The sequence below is a fragment of the Rhipicephalus microplus genome, chromosome 7 (genome assembly GCF_043290135.1).
Source record: "Rhipicephalus microplus isolate Deutch F79 chromosome 7, USDA_Rmic, whole genome shotgun sequence".
In the NCBI taxonomy this organism is placed as follows: Eukaryota; Metazoa; Arthropoda; class Arachnida; order Ixodida; family Ixodidae; genus Rhipicephalus; species Rhipicephalus microplus.
In genome coordinates, this window is record NC_134706.1 from 19,608,994 (window position 1) to 19,623,621 (window position 14,628).

The 14,628-nt window shown below is 45.6% G+C and overlaps 1 protein-coding gene across 1 annotated transcript; it reads left to right on the forward strand.

Annotated features, from left to right (window-relative positions):
* The first annotated feature begins 2 nt into the window (after positions 1-2).
* Positions 3-9,641, forward strand: LOC119179949 (uncharacterized). Its single transcript, XM_037431077.2, has 6 exons — positions 3-281; positions 585-684; positions 3,408-3,526; positions 6,945-7,004; positions 7,133-7,177; positions 9,301-9,641. Exons 1-6 carry the CDS (start codon positions 227-229, stop codon positions 9,369-9,371), a joined length of 450 nt encoding a protein of 149 aa, XP_037286974.2. The 5' UTR covers positions 3-226; the 3' UTR covers positions 9,372-9,641.
* Positions 9,642-14,628: the final 4,987 nt, after the last annotated feature.

Below are 14,628 nucleotides of genomic sequence, written 5' to 3' on the forward strand. Positions count from 1 at the left end.
GATGTCAGCCTCTTAAAAGTCATGCGTTTATCTGTACAAACGCTCGATAGATGACGCCACTTAACCGTTGACGAAGTGTTTTGTCTTTTTTTTTTTATTTAACTGCGGCCGCACGGTAAACAGCTGGGTTGCCGCACGGAGAGACCGTGCCGTGAGGATAGGTGGTGGCGACGAATTTACCGAGTTTTTAAATTTTTTTATAAAATACATCTCCGATTTGACCCCAATGTATACTGTCTCCAAAGCACCTCACCACGTCTTCTCCAAGTCACGAATAATAGGTAAGTCCTTCGATCCAAGTGTTTGGTAGGATTAAAAAGAAAACTTGCGGAAGCGTCGCACTGGAAAAATCGAGAGTTGCCCCTCACGTGCGGGCGTACGCACGGGTGACCGGAGCGATAAAAAAAATAAAGCGGTATCCGTGACCCCACGTGGAATCGCCCTCGGTGGGGTCGTTCACACAGGCCGCCCGTGTTTAATCCGCGGATCAGTACGCCAGATCCGCGGGATAATCCCTCTGCCCTCTTCGTTTTGTTCGTTGCTAACATGTGCCGTGTGTTTTTTTTTTTTTTTCTCACTCCCAGGGGCTCCGCCGAAATTGGCCAATACAGAAACGGCCGCCAACCACCGTAAAGCGACCACAACGAACGGATTTCACCATAACGGCGATGCCCAAGAAATCAGGTATGTCTTTTCCAAAGTTCTCGGCTGTTTAAATCGCTCCCGTGTGACCGCGATAGTCGCGCCGATCTCTCCGAAGTTCGCGGACTTCTTGGCGACCTGTTCGTGGGGGAAATCGGTTCGCGAAGTTTCGATCCGGTGTTGTGATCGATTGACTCCCGTTTCCGACGCGATTGTGCGTGGAAGTTGCATGTTGCGGTCAAAATGAAGCACAGTTGTGTATTCGCAAGTGTGTCCAATCGTAAGGCAAGCGCATTTCGGTACGAAGCTCGACCTTGCGAGAGCGGGCTAGATCTGACGAATCGTGTGAGACGTTTCCCTTCGATAGCGATCTAAACGGATTTCCCTCCTGCAAGTCGTCAAAAAAGACGGGACCACCGATGCATTCTTATCGCATAAAAAGTACATGCCCGATCGTTCAGCGAAGTCTTTGCGCATCGCGAACACGGTCAAAGACGTCGACGAATGGCTGCTCTCTTGCTCACGGCTCGTCGGATAGCCGGGCGCTCCGAATTTACGGCGCTTGTATCAAACGGTGGAGCGCATGGCACGCGGGTTCAAGCATGCCGCAGTCCCGTTGGTAACGTACTTTAGGATGGCGGGGCTTTTTTAGGCGGCCGCCGTGCAACGTGTTCTCGCAGGGCAGGAATTGGAACGGCGCCAGTCCCGTTTTCACTGCGTGGTCTTTTAACCCGTTCGCGGCGACGAATACCTGCTCTCCGGAATAAAAGAATGGTGTGCCGACAGTTTGCAGCGTCGCGTACCAATAAGGACACGTTGCCACTGCCTGGAATAAAAAAAAAGTAAAGAAAAGTAAGAATGGTGTGCAGACAGTTTTCAATGTCCTGTACGAACTGGGACACGTCGGTTGTAGATCGGTACACATTAAGCTCGTATAGAGAAAAATTTCGTGTAAAAATTGAAACTTCCATGATTGGTAGGACCTGTTTGAAGATGTAACATTCGGGATTGGTATGATCTGCTTGAACATGTAACATTCAGCATTCAGGTTCTGGATAGGTATGACCTGCTTGAAGATGTAAGGTTCTGGATAGGTATGACCTGCATGAAGATGTAATGTTGTGGATAGGTATGACCTGTATGAAACTGTAACAGTCAGAATTGATGTGACCTGCTTGAATATGTAACATTCAGAATTGATGTGACCTGTTTGAAGATGTAACATTCAGGATTGGCGTGACCTGTTTGAAGATGTAACATTCAGGATTGGTATGACCTGCTTGAAGATGTAATGTACAGGATAGGTATGACCTGTATGAAGATGTAATGTACAGGATAGGTATGACCTGTTTAAAGATGTAACATTCTGAATTGGTATGACCTGTTTGAAAATGTAGCATTCAAGATTGGTATGACCTGTTTGAAGGTGTAACATTCATGATAGGTATGACCTGCTTGCAACCAAAGCAGTATATCTAACTCTCTGTAATAACCATGATATGACCTTGATAATCATAAATAGAAAGAGAAGAAAAACGTACTAAATTATAGGCTGTGCTGAGCTAAAGACTGACCTTCACCAACATCGGGAAAAGCAGCAAGGTACAACTCGTCCCACGAAAGGTGACGGGTTCCAGTGGCATTGAACGATGCCCCAAGTGTAGGTGTAGGTATAGATAATGGAAGGTCATATGCAGCTTAAGGACAACATGTTATAATCACTTGATATGAACAACTGCACAGGTTCTAATGCCACTGAAATTCCTGGACATGTAACTTCAAACAAAGCTTTGAACGTCACTTCCTGCTAGGAGTTGTAAAAAAAAAAGTGAGCTGCCAATGCCTGCCATCTACAGCTATGCAATGGTATTAACTTGTACTAAGCTGTCACACACCGTACATTATCTTGCCTAAATAGTCGTAAAGGAGGCCGAGGAACCCGCAAGGGCTTTCCTAGCCTAAAAGCTTCTCTTCAATACCAAATTTGCATGAAAAACCGTAAGCAATGTCTTTGGAATCGCAGACCAGTTATAACTCCTCTATATATCAATTTCATGCACCCTTTTAAACAAAGAATCTTTTCTAAACTTCTCTTAAGCATAAACATTTACTGGTAAAATGTCATCTTTAGCAGCCTATTTTATCTTGACTGGCAGTTGCAGGACTGACTACTCCCCAAATATTCTCCAATGTACCTATTTTGTATGAGGAGATTCCATTTTACATCTTTGAACTCCATTTCATTGTTCATCTAACTTGCGACCATTCTTGACTGCATTTTCAGTCCCTTGGCTATCATTCTATTTATCTAGCTAATCACCAGTTGTTCTTAGGAGTGTGATTTGTTCAGTTGTTGGTTGTTCATGCCTAAATATTGACAGTGCAGAAAAAAATGTGGACAGAAGAGAAGACACGACTGACAAAGCATGGTCTATCACATCTTCTATCTTTCACCAAATATTTGTGGCGCAAATAAGACAAGGAAGCAGTATCCTGTCCTTGGTTTTTCGTCATTGTCTTCATTGTGCCACACATACTTTGTTAAGCTATGCGCCAACTTGTTCAACATCACACTCTGCTTTTTTTTCTGTCCACCTTTTAAACAGTGCCGTAAATATATTGTAACCGATTATCTGTTATACACATTTTGTGGCCAGTTCAGGTCTAACTGGCTCGGTCTAAATTATAACAATATTAATAATCAAAACCTTTCTTACTCTATGCTCGTGTTAGAAATGTCGACGCTTGCCCACTGTTTGTTGTAGGGGACCACGACCAGTTTTCTATCAGACAAACAGCCGGCGGCTTCACTCGCCGTCGTCTCATCGGCAACAGGAGCCCGTAACGCCGCAGCACGAGGAGCTAGCCCAGTACCTTGGTGATTGTGAGTGACCTTATTCTCACTTCCATCTGCAGCGTGACTTATGTTATAGTGTACTGCATTGCGTCGTTCAAAAGTTGCGCGCGGCGCTGCCAAAGTGATGCAGAGGTTGAATTACCGCTTCCCACTTGAAAGACCTGGGCTTGAGTTGTAGCTGTTTATAGTGTTGTTACACTTTTACTGTAATTCCTTTTCTTGATCTTATTGTTTTTTATTACCTGCAGTGTCTATGTAGTGTAATACACAACAATAACATGAAATGTAAAGTACAATACAAGGAATTTGGCAGTGAGCGTAATAATTTGCAGTGCCATTGCGAAAAAGACATTAAACAAAAAAAAAGGTATGCCTCCGAGTGTTCGACAAATAAGAGATTCTGCTTGCGTGTGTTTTTTATGCTTCTCTCGATTCTCAGCCGCTGGCTCACCGCAAAAGAAAAACTTGTAGTCGACATTTGATCAGCAGGAAACAGTGAAGGCTTGAATACTAAGAAAACGGAGTGTCGTGTTTAGCAATGGAATGCTTTTTCCGACAGTGTAATAGAACACCATTGGCTTGTGTGCTTATTGCACATTTTATGTTCATGTTGAATCCTCTGTGGTGGCGCTGCAAATGTTTACGCTCGGTGTCAAGTGTCTCGTATTTTACTTCACATGTTGCATTACTTTTTGTGAGTATGCGATGCACCTCAGGCTAGCTTAAATAAATAAAAAGAAATCCAGTACAACTGTAACAGTAAAAGTATAGTAAAAATAAAGACTCGCCATCTGCAGCCGCAACTTTAACCAGGGTCTTCTAAGTGAGAAGCAGGCATTGCGCCTCTGCACCACTTTGGGGGAGCCGTGTGCAACTCCTAAGGCTACTGATTTCAGCGCCATGAGCGGCTTTGCACTCTTTTTGCGTCCTTTTCCGTGCATTGGTGATGCGACTGTTTCGAGCACTCTCCTTGTTCTAGTACACTGTACTTCAGTTGACCATTTTATTATTATTCTGGTGTCACACGGTGCACTGTTGACTGTGGTCATGTCCAATCGGGACTTTTCTCTACTGTGATCGGCTTCCGTTTTATTTATTAAATGTATGTAAGCCTGCAGCGTGCGTAAAGGAGCCAATCGCGATTGCCAAATCGGGCCCCGCTGCGATCAGAAGCGTCCTTGTGACAACGGTAGCCGATGACATTCAGAATGTGTGTTCTAATAGGAACTTCGGGGAAAGATGGGAGCTTGAAGAAACGAAAAATCCTCAAATAGGGAATTTCACTTAAGTCAACGTTCTGACAAGTAATCTTTTTCTTCAAGGCAATGACTTGGCAGCAAGAGCCTGTAACACTGCAACACAAAGAGTTTGCCTTGTTCTTCAATGATATTGAGTGACCTTATTTGCGCATAAATTGCCGCATTAGTTCAGTTTATCACCTCATTTTTATACTGCCGCTTTGAATATGAGTTGTCGAAACGTTGTCACCGTAACCCTGTGTTCAAAGATTTTTCGTCGATATGAACATGAGTCTTAATAAATGCATGTGACATAACTGATATTCCGACTGAAGGTAACCATGTGGTCTTGTCACGTGGTCACCTTCAACTCTGATCGGGCTGGATCTGTACAGAACTACTTCCAATTGAAATCAAGCTTGATCCACGCGGTGCCACTTTCGATTGCAGTCGGGACATTCATGATGCGTGCATCGCAGGCCTCAACCATAATCTCGCTAGCATGGGACCTTCATATAAATGCTGAAAACACAATAAGTACAGCACCGAGGGAACAGGAAAGTACCTTGGCTACCAAACCATCTCTGCAACTTGGTCCTGCGACTGTCCCATGACCACCCGATTAGCGGCTACTCCGGCTTTTTTAAGACCCTCAAACGCATTTTTTAGGTAAATGAATGTGTGTGGACGAAATTCTCAAAAAATGCTTTTTACAAGCAAAAATACTGTGTAAAAATTTAAATACTATACAAAACCACATATATGTACTTTTCAAACAGCATTTCTAACCAGGCAATATTTGTGACGAACTTTTGTCTCACTTTATATTTTCTGTTAAAAGGTAAAGGTAATACAGGACATAAGGGAGATGCAAAGCTACGAGGCATCTTGAATTAGAAACCTACACTAACGAAGCAAAAGAGTAGTGCGTCATGAAAAAGACTTAAAAATTCATAATACAGTAAACTCTCAGTAAATGGAACCTGAAGGGACCGGGAAATTATGTTCCATTTGACAGGTGTCCAGTTGACTGAGAGGTGAACATAGGTGCAGAATGCAAGCCTGAGACCAAGCACTGCAAAGGCAATAGTTCCGTTTAAGCAGTAGGTCCATTTAACAGATTTTCGTTTACTGAGAGTCTACTGTACTACACTAGACAGTTACAAAATGCATGAAAAATATACAGAAACTCACAAAAAAAAGAACACAAATCTGATATGTCTAATAAAGCTGTTAATCAAATGGGACAAAAAAAAAGTCTGCGTGAAATCAAACAAAGTAAAACTTCCGTGAAATGGGGCAGAGCTGATAAGTTGTGCTTCACAGCTTATCAGTGGTATTCGGTAAGTGTCATGGGCCTCTTCATTTCATGTGGAGTGCTCGAGTAAAACAAGAACTTTCTTAGTATCGTTGCTTTGTTGTGTAATTCAAGAGAGGCATTCTATATCAGGCCCAATCGGGGCCACAAATGACTTTAACATTATTTTTAGTTGAATAGACCCATCTCTGCAGGGCTTTGGACATGCAGAGTAGGCAACCACTACTGTGGTAGATTCAGTCATTATAAAGCGAAGAAACAGGTACATCCAGTGAAAATGCCAGTACCTAGAACTTTAATTATCACTTGGTATGACTGATGCCTAGTTTGTTCGGGCAAGGCGACGATAAGAATCATGAACTGGTTCACAGACTGAGAGAGGGGGAGAGCACGAACGCTGCAAAGTCAACAAGTGTTAATTGTAAGGAGGGTTCATATGTTTGGGCCTTTACCTACTCACAAAGGAACACTGTAATGATAAGCTGTTTATGGATAAGTACAAAGAAAGGACTCTTCACTCTCGCACTAAACCATTGATATGTCCCTTAAACACTTCCGTGTATTTTATCTGGACTCAAAAGGCTTCGACACTTATGTAAAGTGCCACCAAGAGTCGTGACAAAATGGCAAGAGAGCTTTTAGAAGCATTTTGTTGCAAGTAGGAGAGAGATGAGCGTGTCAGCGACACATGTATTGCGTGACGGTTGCGGTGCGTCCCTTGACAGGCAGGTACAGACGGAAAATGATATATGAACGCCCTTCATTAAATAAGGCTTGACCACAAAATGCTCTCTTAATGCACACGTTCCGCATTGCGCTCCGTTTTGCTAGCGGATACAATCTGTGACTGACTGTGACATCCTTTTTTTTTTCTTTTTTATTTCTTCAGCGTGGAACATGGTTCGTCGAGAGTACGAGCATGCAACAACACAGCAGGCACAAAACTCCTGTAAGCACCTGGCACTCTGTTCCTACATTTCGTGACACAAGAGCAGCTGCTGCTACGGTTTAGCAGCTGTTAGCGCCTCGTGTGCTGTCGGGGTTTTCCCTAATGCACGTGCTCGTCTCTTTTTGCAGCTCCACAGGTCGTCTACAAGAAAGTGCAGCCGTCTCGAACACCTGGTAAGACCCGCACATTCCTTTATTTCTTTTTCGGCTGGTTAGTCTCCAAGGCCGCTGCTTCTCACGTGATGTTCACAGCGTCTGTGCTTTCATTGTAGGATCTAGGTCAGCCAGGTTTTGAGAAGGTCAGGTTAATGTGCTCTGAAAAACCGCAGTCTATCATCTCCTGTTCACACCTTGTCTGTTTGTGTGCTGTCCCGTTTGCGTTTATGCACGACTGCTTGCCGAGGCACAGGTTTGCCAATTAATAGCTTTGGGGCAATGAAATATCCTCCATATTGCTTGTCTGGATACACTATTTAATTAAATATCTTATAAGTAACATTACATCAGAAACTGTAAACCTCATGTAGACAGGTGTTAGCCTGAAATATTGTTTCAGATCTTTGACATTTCATCTTCAAATGCCTTTCGTAAATCCATAGCTTGCACACACAGAGGCAGCCATTACTATCTGTGCAACTGCATGTCTGTGCAATGTCACAATTACGTGCAGTGTCACATCTGCATATCAACACAGTGTCACAACTGTTCATACCATGTCACAGATATCTCTACAGTGTCTTACTAGAATCTGTATACTTTACCTGATGTCATTGAAGGAGAATGAAAGTATGACCCTTAAAAATGTTGTCTATGCTGCCCTGTTTTGAGCCTAAAAACTTTTAAGCTGCTTCTCAACCAAGGCTGGTAAGAAAAGGGCACTTCGTTCACGTGCTTCGTGCCATCCGCATGATGGATTGGCGTATTGTGGCGTGCATCATTGTCCATTCATCATAGTTTGTCTCTGACGTAGCATTCCCAACAACTGACTAGCGTGTTTGACGTAAGTGGAGGTGCTGTTGTGCAAAGGTTCTTTTATGTAAAGAGCACTCCTTGTTTGCCAGCAGCTGTGAGAGTGTCCTGGCTCATGTCATTCCTGAAAGTAATTGCTTTGATGCGCTCCGAAAAAGAATTGCACGATTTAAAATGTGTATGGGTTATGCAACTATGATTTTCATCTGTCAGAGTGTAGCCAACCAAATAAATGTCTCACATTTGGAGGTGACATGAACCATTCCTCAGGTGCGGTGGGTAAACATGTACTAGGGATTGCAGACACTGCTACGAACAGCTCAGCCAAATCATTGTCATACGCGGCAAGGATTGTTTAGAAACGAATGATGAAGTCAGCACTGCTAAGTTCAAAAGAGTGCTAACGGGAATGACACAAACAGGCACATCAATGTCGTGCCTGTGTGCCGTCTTTCGAGCTTTGCAGAGCTGGCTTGTAATCCGTTATGGTCCAACTTGTGTTACAACAGATAGCTTGTGTTTAAACACAAGCTATTTACAAATGCAATGTGAATTACCGTATTTACTCGATTCTACCGGGCCCTCGATTGTAACGCGCACCCGATTTCCACGACGAAAAAAAAAAAAAACTTAAGACTTTAGTAAGCTCAGTCTTTAGTAAGACTAAAGAGAAACAATGAGTTGTTTTAGACTCATAAACTGCACTCTGAGAACTCGAAACGTGATAAGTTTTACTGTCGCAAGTTCATTATTAGCGGATAAAATAAGTGTTGAAGTATCATTTTTAAATATCGTGCCGTAATCTTGGCACCAGCAGATTACGATGTACTTCAATTTTATCGACTAGAAAAATACGTATTACCCAGTAGACACCTTCAAAAAATGATGACGTCGCAGTGATGACGCGGCACTCACAATACAGCGTCTCTGCCCGCAGTTTCTTTTCGCGTGTTTTCTCATTTACTAACCCCCGTATTCACAAACGCTCCTCGCCTCGACTTTCACCCTTGGCTTGACAAAGTTGAGCTTCGCGCCACAGCTCGGCTCAAGAATCGCAGCAGATGATCGCTGATATGCAGTGACTTGCCGTGCCTAGAGACGGCGCTCGCATCGTCTTTCTCAAGTGAAGGTGAAGCGTTGTGTGAAGGGACGTTCTAGAATACGGCAGCAAGTGTTGTGTCGAGATCGTGGCGCTGTTATCGGGATTGTGAAATTGTACTTTACTAATACGCGACAAAAGCGTTTTTGCTCTTTAGTGCTCCTATGAGCCTACTTACGTCCCTTATTATAAACCGAATGACGGACGTCCTTACTCTTTGGTCTTGCAGACTTCGAGCCATGCAACTTTGAGAGGATCTGGGCGGAGCACCACTATTGGAGCATAGTGCAGTCCGCCTGATTTGGCACGCCACCACCACCCGCCGCTGTCTGCTGTTGCTGTATACTGCCGCCCGCGGCGCCACCTTCCCGATATATTTTTTTTTTTCGTTTCTTTCGGGGACGCACCACGTGACCGGTGACCTCGCGCCGCCGTGCAGCTACAGCCGCATCACGCCACACGTGCTTTTTTTGCAAGTCATGGTCGTACACCATTCTTGCGCCAACGTTCGTGGCAGCTCTGTAATATACATTAGGTATAAATAAATTGTTACAGCGGAATTTCTAGGAACTACGCCTGACGGTGTGTCTCATTGGTTTTGATTTTTTTTTCTTTTAGCAGAAGTGGGTGCTTAAGCTGACCCTCGCTATGCTTAGTAGTGTTCGCGAAAATTTGGTACGTATTCGCCTCAGAAAGCGGGTCTGTGCCGAGCAGATCCTAGCCTGACCTGACCAACACTGCCGCGGGACAGAGGTCGTGCATGTATTGGATCTTAAGCCTTTTCATATGCGTTCCACAGTGTAATTCGCAGCCAGCCTGGTCACTTTTAGTGTAAGCATTTATTAGGTTAGGTTAGTGTAGGTTGGTAGGTGTTGTGTCCTAGCATAGCATAGTCGTACGTATAGTACAGCATGGGAGGGAAGCGAATAGAGGGTGAGGAGGACGGGATAGAGTATAATCATAGTATTGACATGATGTGTAGTATAGTAAGAAGTAGGAAAAGAGATGTGCTCCATGTAATATCCGCCTCAAATGAAACCCGAACAGCGGCAAGCCTTCGCGATGGTATAGTGCGCGCCGTTCATTTGTCACCATTGGCAGGCGCGCGCACCCTGTTGGACACTTCTGCACACAGTACAAGCGTGCCTGTCCATAGTTATAAGTGGACGGCGCGCTCTATACCACCGCGAAAGCTTGCCGCTGCTCGGGTTTCATTTGACGCGTATAGTACAGGATATCAAGAGGGTGGGAACGGGACGTGAGAAGGATGGGAGAGGGCAAATCATAGCATAACTACGAACCAACGCCTCCTCTAGAAATATGCCCGAGGAATGGCTCGCGCTCCCAGCGGAGTTGGCCTGCCTTCAGTTTTAAACAAGCTCCGCGCGGTGGCGCTCGCGACCGACACTATTACCACGGTGACGGGCAGTACCAGCTAAGCGTTTTAGATGCGGAGCATCTAATACTCGAGGCTTGTAGTGCGGCGCCGTCCGCAAGCTTCCTCCTCCTTCTTCCACCATCTGTGCATCCCTTCCTCCTCTACACACCGCGCGCGCTTCACTCCTCCACCATCTGTGCACCCTTCCTCCTCTACACACCGCGTGCGCTTCTCCTCTTCACGAACATTCGCTAGCTGTATAATGTAGCGCGCATGCGCCGTCACGCTTCGAGAACATCGGCAGCTGACGCGCGCGCATGCGCCGTCGCGCTTCAAGAACATCGGCAGCTGACGCGCGCGCATGCGCCGTTGCGCTTCTCCCCCTTCTCGAACATTCGACAGCTGACAGTGCATGCGCCGTCGCGCTGTATATATACTCAAAGTCGGCGCTCGCTCGCTCAGTTTCCGCTCGTCGGCTGCTTTGTACGGCGCGTCGACGTCCAAGGTCGCGGTGAAATGAATTCCAACGAATCCACAAACACAATGATCGACGTCCCTTCGACCAGCGCCGCCCTTTCGCATACGTGTGTACGTGTTCACTCATTTAACACCCCATTTCACAACCACGTTAACCAATTTAGCCATCGACCCAAGTAAGTCGCACTTTAACACCCCGTTAACCAATTACATGCTCCGCATCCTTCTCAGTATTCCCCCGAGGGAAGCTGCGGGCAATTTTTTTCATCTGCGGCCCATAGGCGCGCGTCAGTCGAGAGTTGTTCGAGACCTGCGATTGTGCACCACTGTTTCGGAGGCTGTGCAAAGTGTTGCGTTGTTGCACCGTCCGCCACAGGTGACGCTAGTGACCGAGAACAATTTCAAAATGAAGAAGGAAAAGGATGTGGCAGCTGTTTTTTTTTTTTTTTCTCCTCATGCGGCAGGCGTCTCCCTAGAGGAGGCGTTGCACGAACTATCAGCGTAAGTGCAACAGGAACAGCGGCAATTAAATTTTAAGCTTTCGCGGTGGTATAGTGTCCAGTTATCACCGTTGACAGGCGCACGCATCCTGTTTGGCAGCTGTGCGCACATATGCGTGCCCGTCCATGATGATAAGCTGTTTATTTGACAGCATGAATGCTTTTTTTTCCCGTTAGTAGTACGGAAACTGTTCTCAAGCGTGATTGTCCACTATAGTCGATGGCCGTGACTGCTAAATCTTTTGCGCGTTAGCTTGTCGTTGCATCTTGCTAAAACCTTGACGTCGTGCAGGTTGACATTGCGCAGTGACAGTGGTGACTGTGGAAGGTGATATGTCATCGCAGGGGCAATTCTTTCCAACGACGCCGCATGCTCTTTTGTGCCGTCATTCAGGCAACTATCTGCCAGTTTGTTATCTGTATCTTTGGCCGCGAGATAATGGAACAATCAACACACGGTCAAACCGAAAGACCATTGATGATTTTGGCAAGAAGCAATCACAAGCTAACGCGCGTAATTTCAGAAGTCGTGGCCGTCGACGAAGGTGGACTGTGAAGCATCACTACGCAACTAACGGAAAAAAAAAAAAACATTGAGGCACCTTCTCTAGTGCCAAACTCAAAGGAGGTGCGGGGCTGGGCACCCTTCTTTTTTTCTCTTCGGCTTTCGCTTTCTTTCCCCTCTTTCTTTCATAGCGTTGTATCTTTCATTTTTTCTGTCTTTTCTGTGTTTATTTCTATTTTATAATTATTTTCTTCATATTTTCTTTTTCTTTCTATTTCTATTTCTGGCTTGCTTCCTCTATTTTTTTAATTTTTACACGTGCGCAAATAAACAATCTAGGAATCGGCGCGCGATGCCACTCGATATCAACTGCTGTAAGTATGCCAATAAACGTTCAGCTGCTCGTTCAGTGGTGTGTCATCTGTATCTATCTATCTATCTATCTATCTATCTATCTATCTATCTATCTATCTATCTATCTGTCTGTCTGTCTGTCTGTCTGTCTGTCTGTCTGTCTGTCTGTCTGTCTGTCTGTCTGTCTGTCTGTCTGTCTGTCTGTCTGTCTGTCTGTCTGTCTGTCTGTCTGTCTGTCCAATTATAGCTAGCTAGATACGGCCTCGCGACGTGTAACCAACGAGCTCAAGCAAGCACGGTTCTCGGTTACCACGAGGTTCGTCCGAGCGAAGTTTCACTGCAAATCTACTGAGTGTACTGTGAAGATATAACATGAGAGGTTGCTCAGGAAAGAAAAAAACAAACACAACCGAGATTACGAGTTTCGCATGTCCACTTGTTCGGTTGAGTGCGCCGCTATCATTCTCCGTTTATCGGTCTTCATGTGGCGCTATCGGTCGCAGCCTAACATAGGTGAGTGCAGACGTCCCACTGCGGTCACACATCGAAGTTAAATTGACCTGAGAGGTGGTTTGCCGAATAAACTCAAAGCGCGGTAAAAAAAAAACGAAGAAAAGCGTGCCTATGTGTGGACGTTATATGCAGGGTATACACAGTGAACTCTTGCTTAAGTGAACTTCGAGGAACCCAAGAAAATAAGTTAACTTAAATGAATATTCACTATAGAATGCGGAAAAAGCATTAGGCACAGCTGACCTCAAATCGAAGGTGTAAAATATTTCATTTTGTGCGTGTAGTTAAATAGTGTGCGCGTATGCAAGCAAACTTGAAAATGTTCGGAGGTTTCAACCTTCAATTTGGGCACCTCAACCACCTGGTTGAGGCGCCCACCTCAAGATAAGCTGGGTTCTGCAACACCGACACGACAAATATCCCTCGCGCGCCGTTTTACCTGATTTGATTGATTGATGCGTGGGGTTTAACGTCCCAAAACCACCATACGATTATGAGAGACGCCGTAGTGGAGGGCTCCGGAAATTGAGACCACCTGTGGGGTTCTTCAACGTGCACCCAAATCTGAGCACACGGGCCTACAACATTTCCGCCTCCATCGAAAATGCAGCCGCCGCCGCAGCCGGGGTTCGATTCCGCGACGTGCAGGTCAGCAGCCGAGTACCATAGACCGCCGCGGCGGGGCGCCGTTTTACCTGAACAAGGAGATGGCCAAACAAGGAAACAGCAGGTGCCCAAACCAAAAAGAACTATCGGTTAAGAAGAAAGTGAAGGAAACGGAGACTGATATGTGGAGAATGGGCATGACTAAGAAGTCCGCACTAGAGATCTATCGAACTTTTAAGCAGGAAATTGCCAAGGAAAGGATCTATGATAATACTCGGGGCAGTTCTCTACTGTTTGAGGCCAGGACGGGAGTATTGCGAACCAAGACATATCGGGCCAAATACGAAGGGGTAGACACAGTATGCAGTGCGTGTGGAGAGGAAGAAGAAACTGCCGAACACTCGATAATGTTCTGTAAAGGGCTTCACCCTATAGTTCAGGATGATGGCGCAGAGTCTTTCATAGCACTGGGGTTTAGGGACCGGGAGGGCAAAATAAGCTTTAAGCGGGTAGACTTAACTAGAAGGAGGTTATCTGATTGGTGGCTAAAGTCAAGGCACGAGTGAAAATTAAACTCTTCACTGCAAAGTACGAATCCTCAAACTCACTTTTTAAGGAAAAAAAATAAATATAGTTTTTGGTTCATTAGGTATTAAGGCTTGGTGGCGCTAGCCACCGCCCGATCTAAAGGGTACAGCCATATCCATCCATCCATCCATTCAGGAGATCAAAACACGAATTGTCGGAACGTCCTGCCTCCGCGCGAAACCCATACACGCCCGCCCCGTTTGTAATCGCCGTATATACAGTACATCACGTGACACATCTCGGCGGCCGGAGCAGATGATGGTGATACGTAAGCGCATTGGAACGTCCTTCCTCCGCGCGAAACCCATACACGCCCGCCCCGTTTGTAATCGCCGTATATACAGTACATCACGTGACACATCTCGGCGGCCGGAGCAGATGATGGTGATACATAAGCGCATTGCCTCAACCGCGACTCCGCTGGCTTGCGCCCACAGCGACACATCATACACGCCGCTCGCGTGCCTGACGTCTTGGGCAAGGTGCGATGCAACACACAAAAGGAGTTCGGGTCGCCGACGTATACGTATACGCACGTGTCATAGCGTACACGGCACACATACGTCATTGCGCAAAGGGGATCGTCCGTGGTACACACACGAGCCACTCGTTTTCCTGGCCCTTACCCGAAGAGCA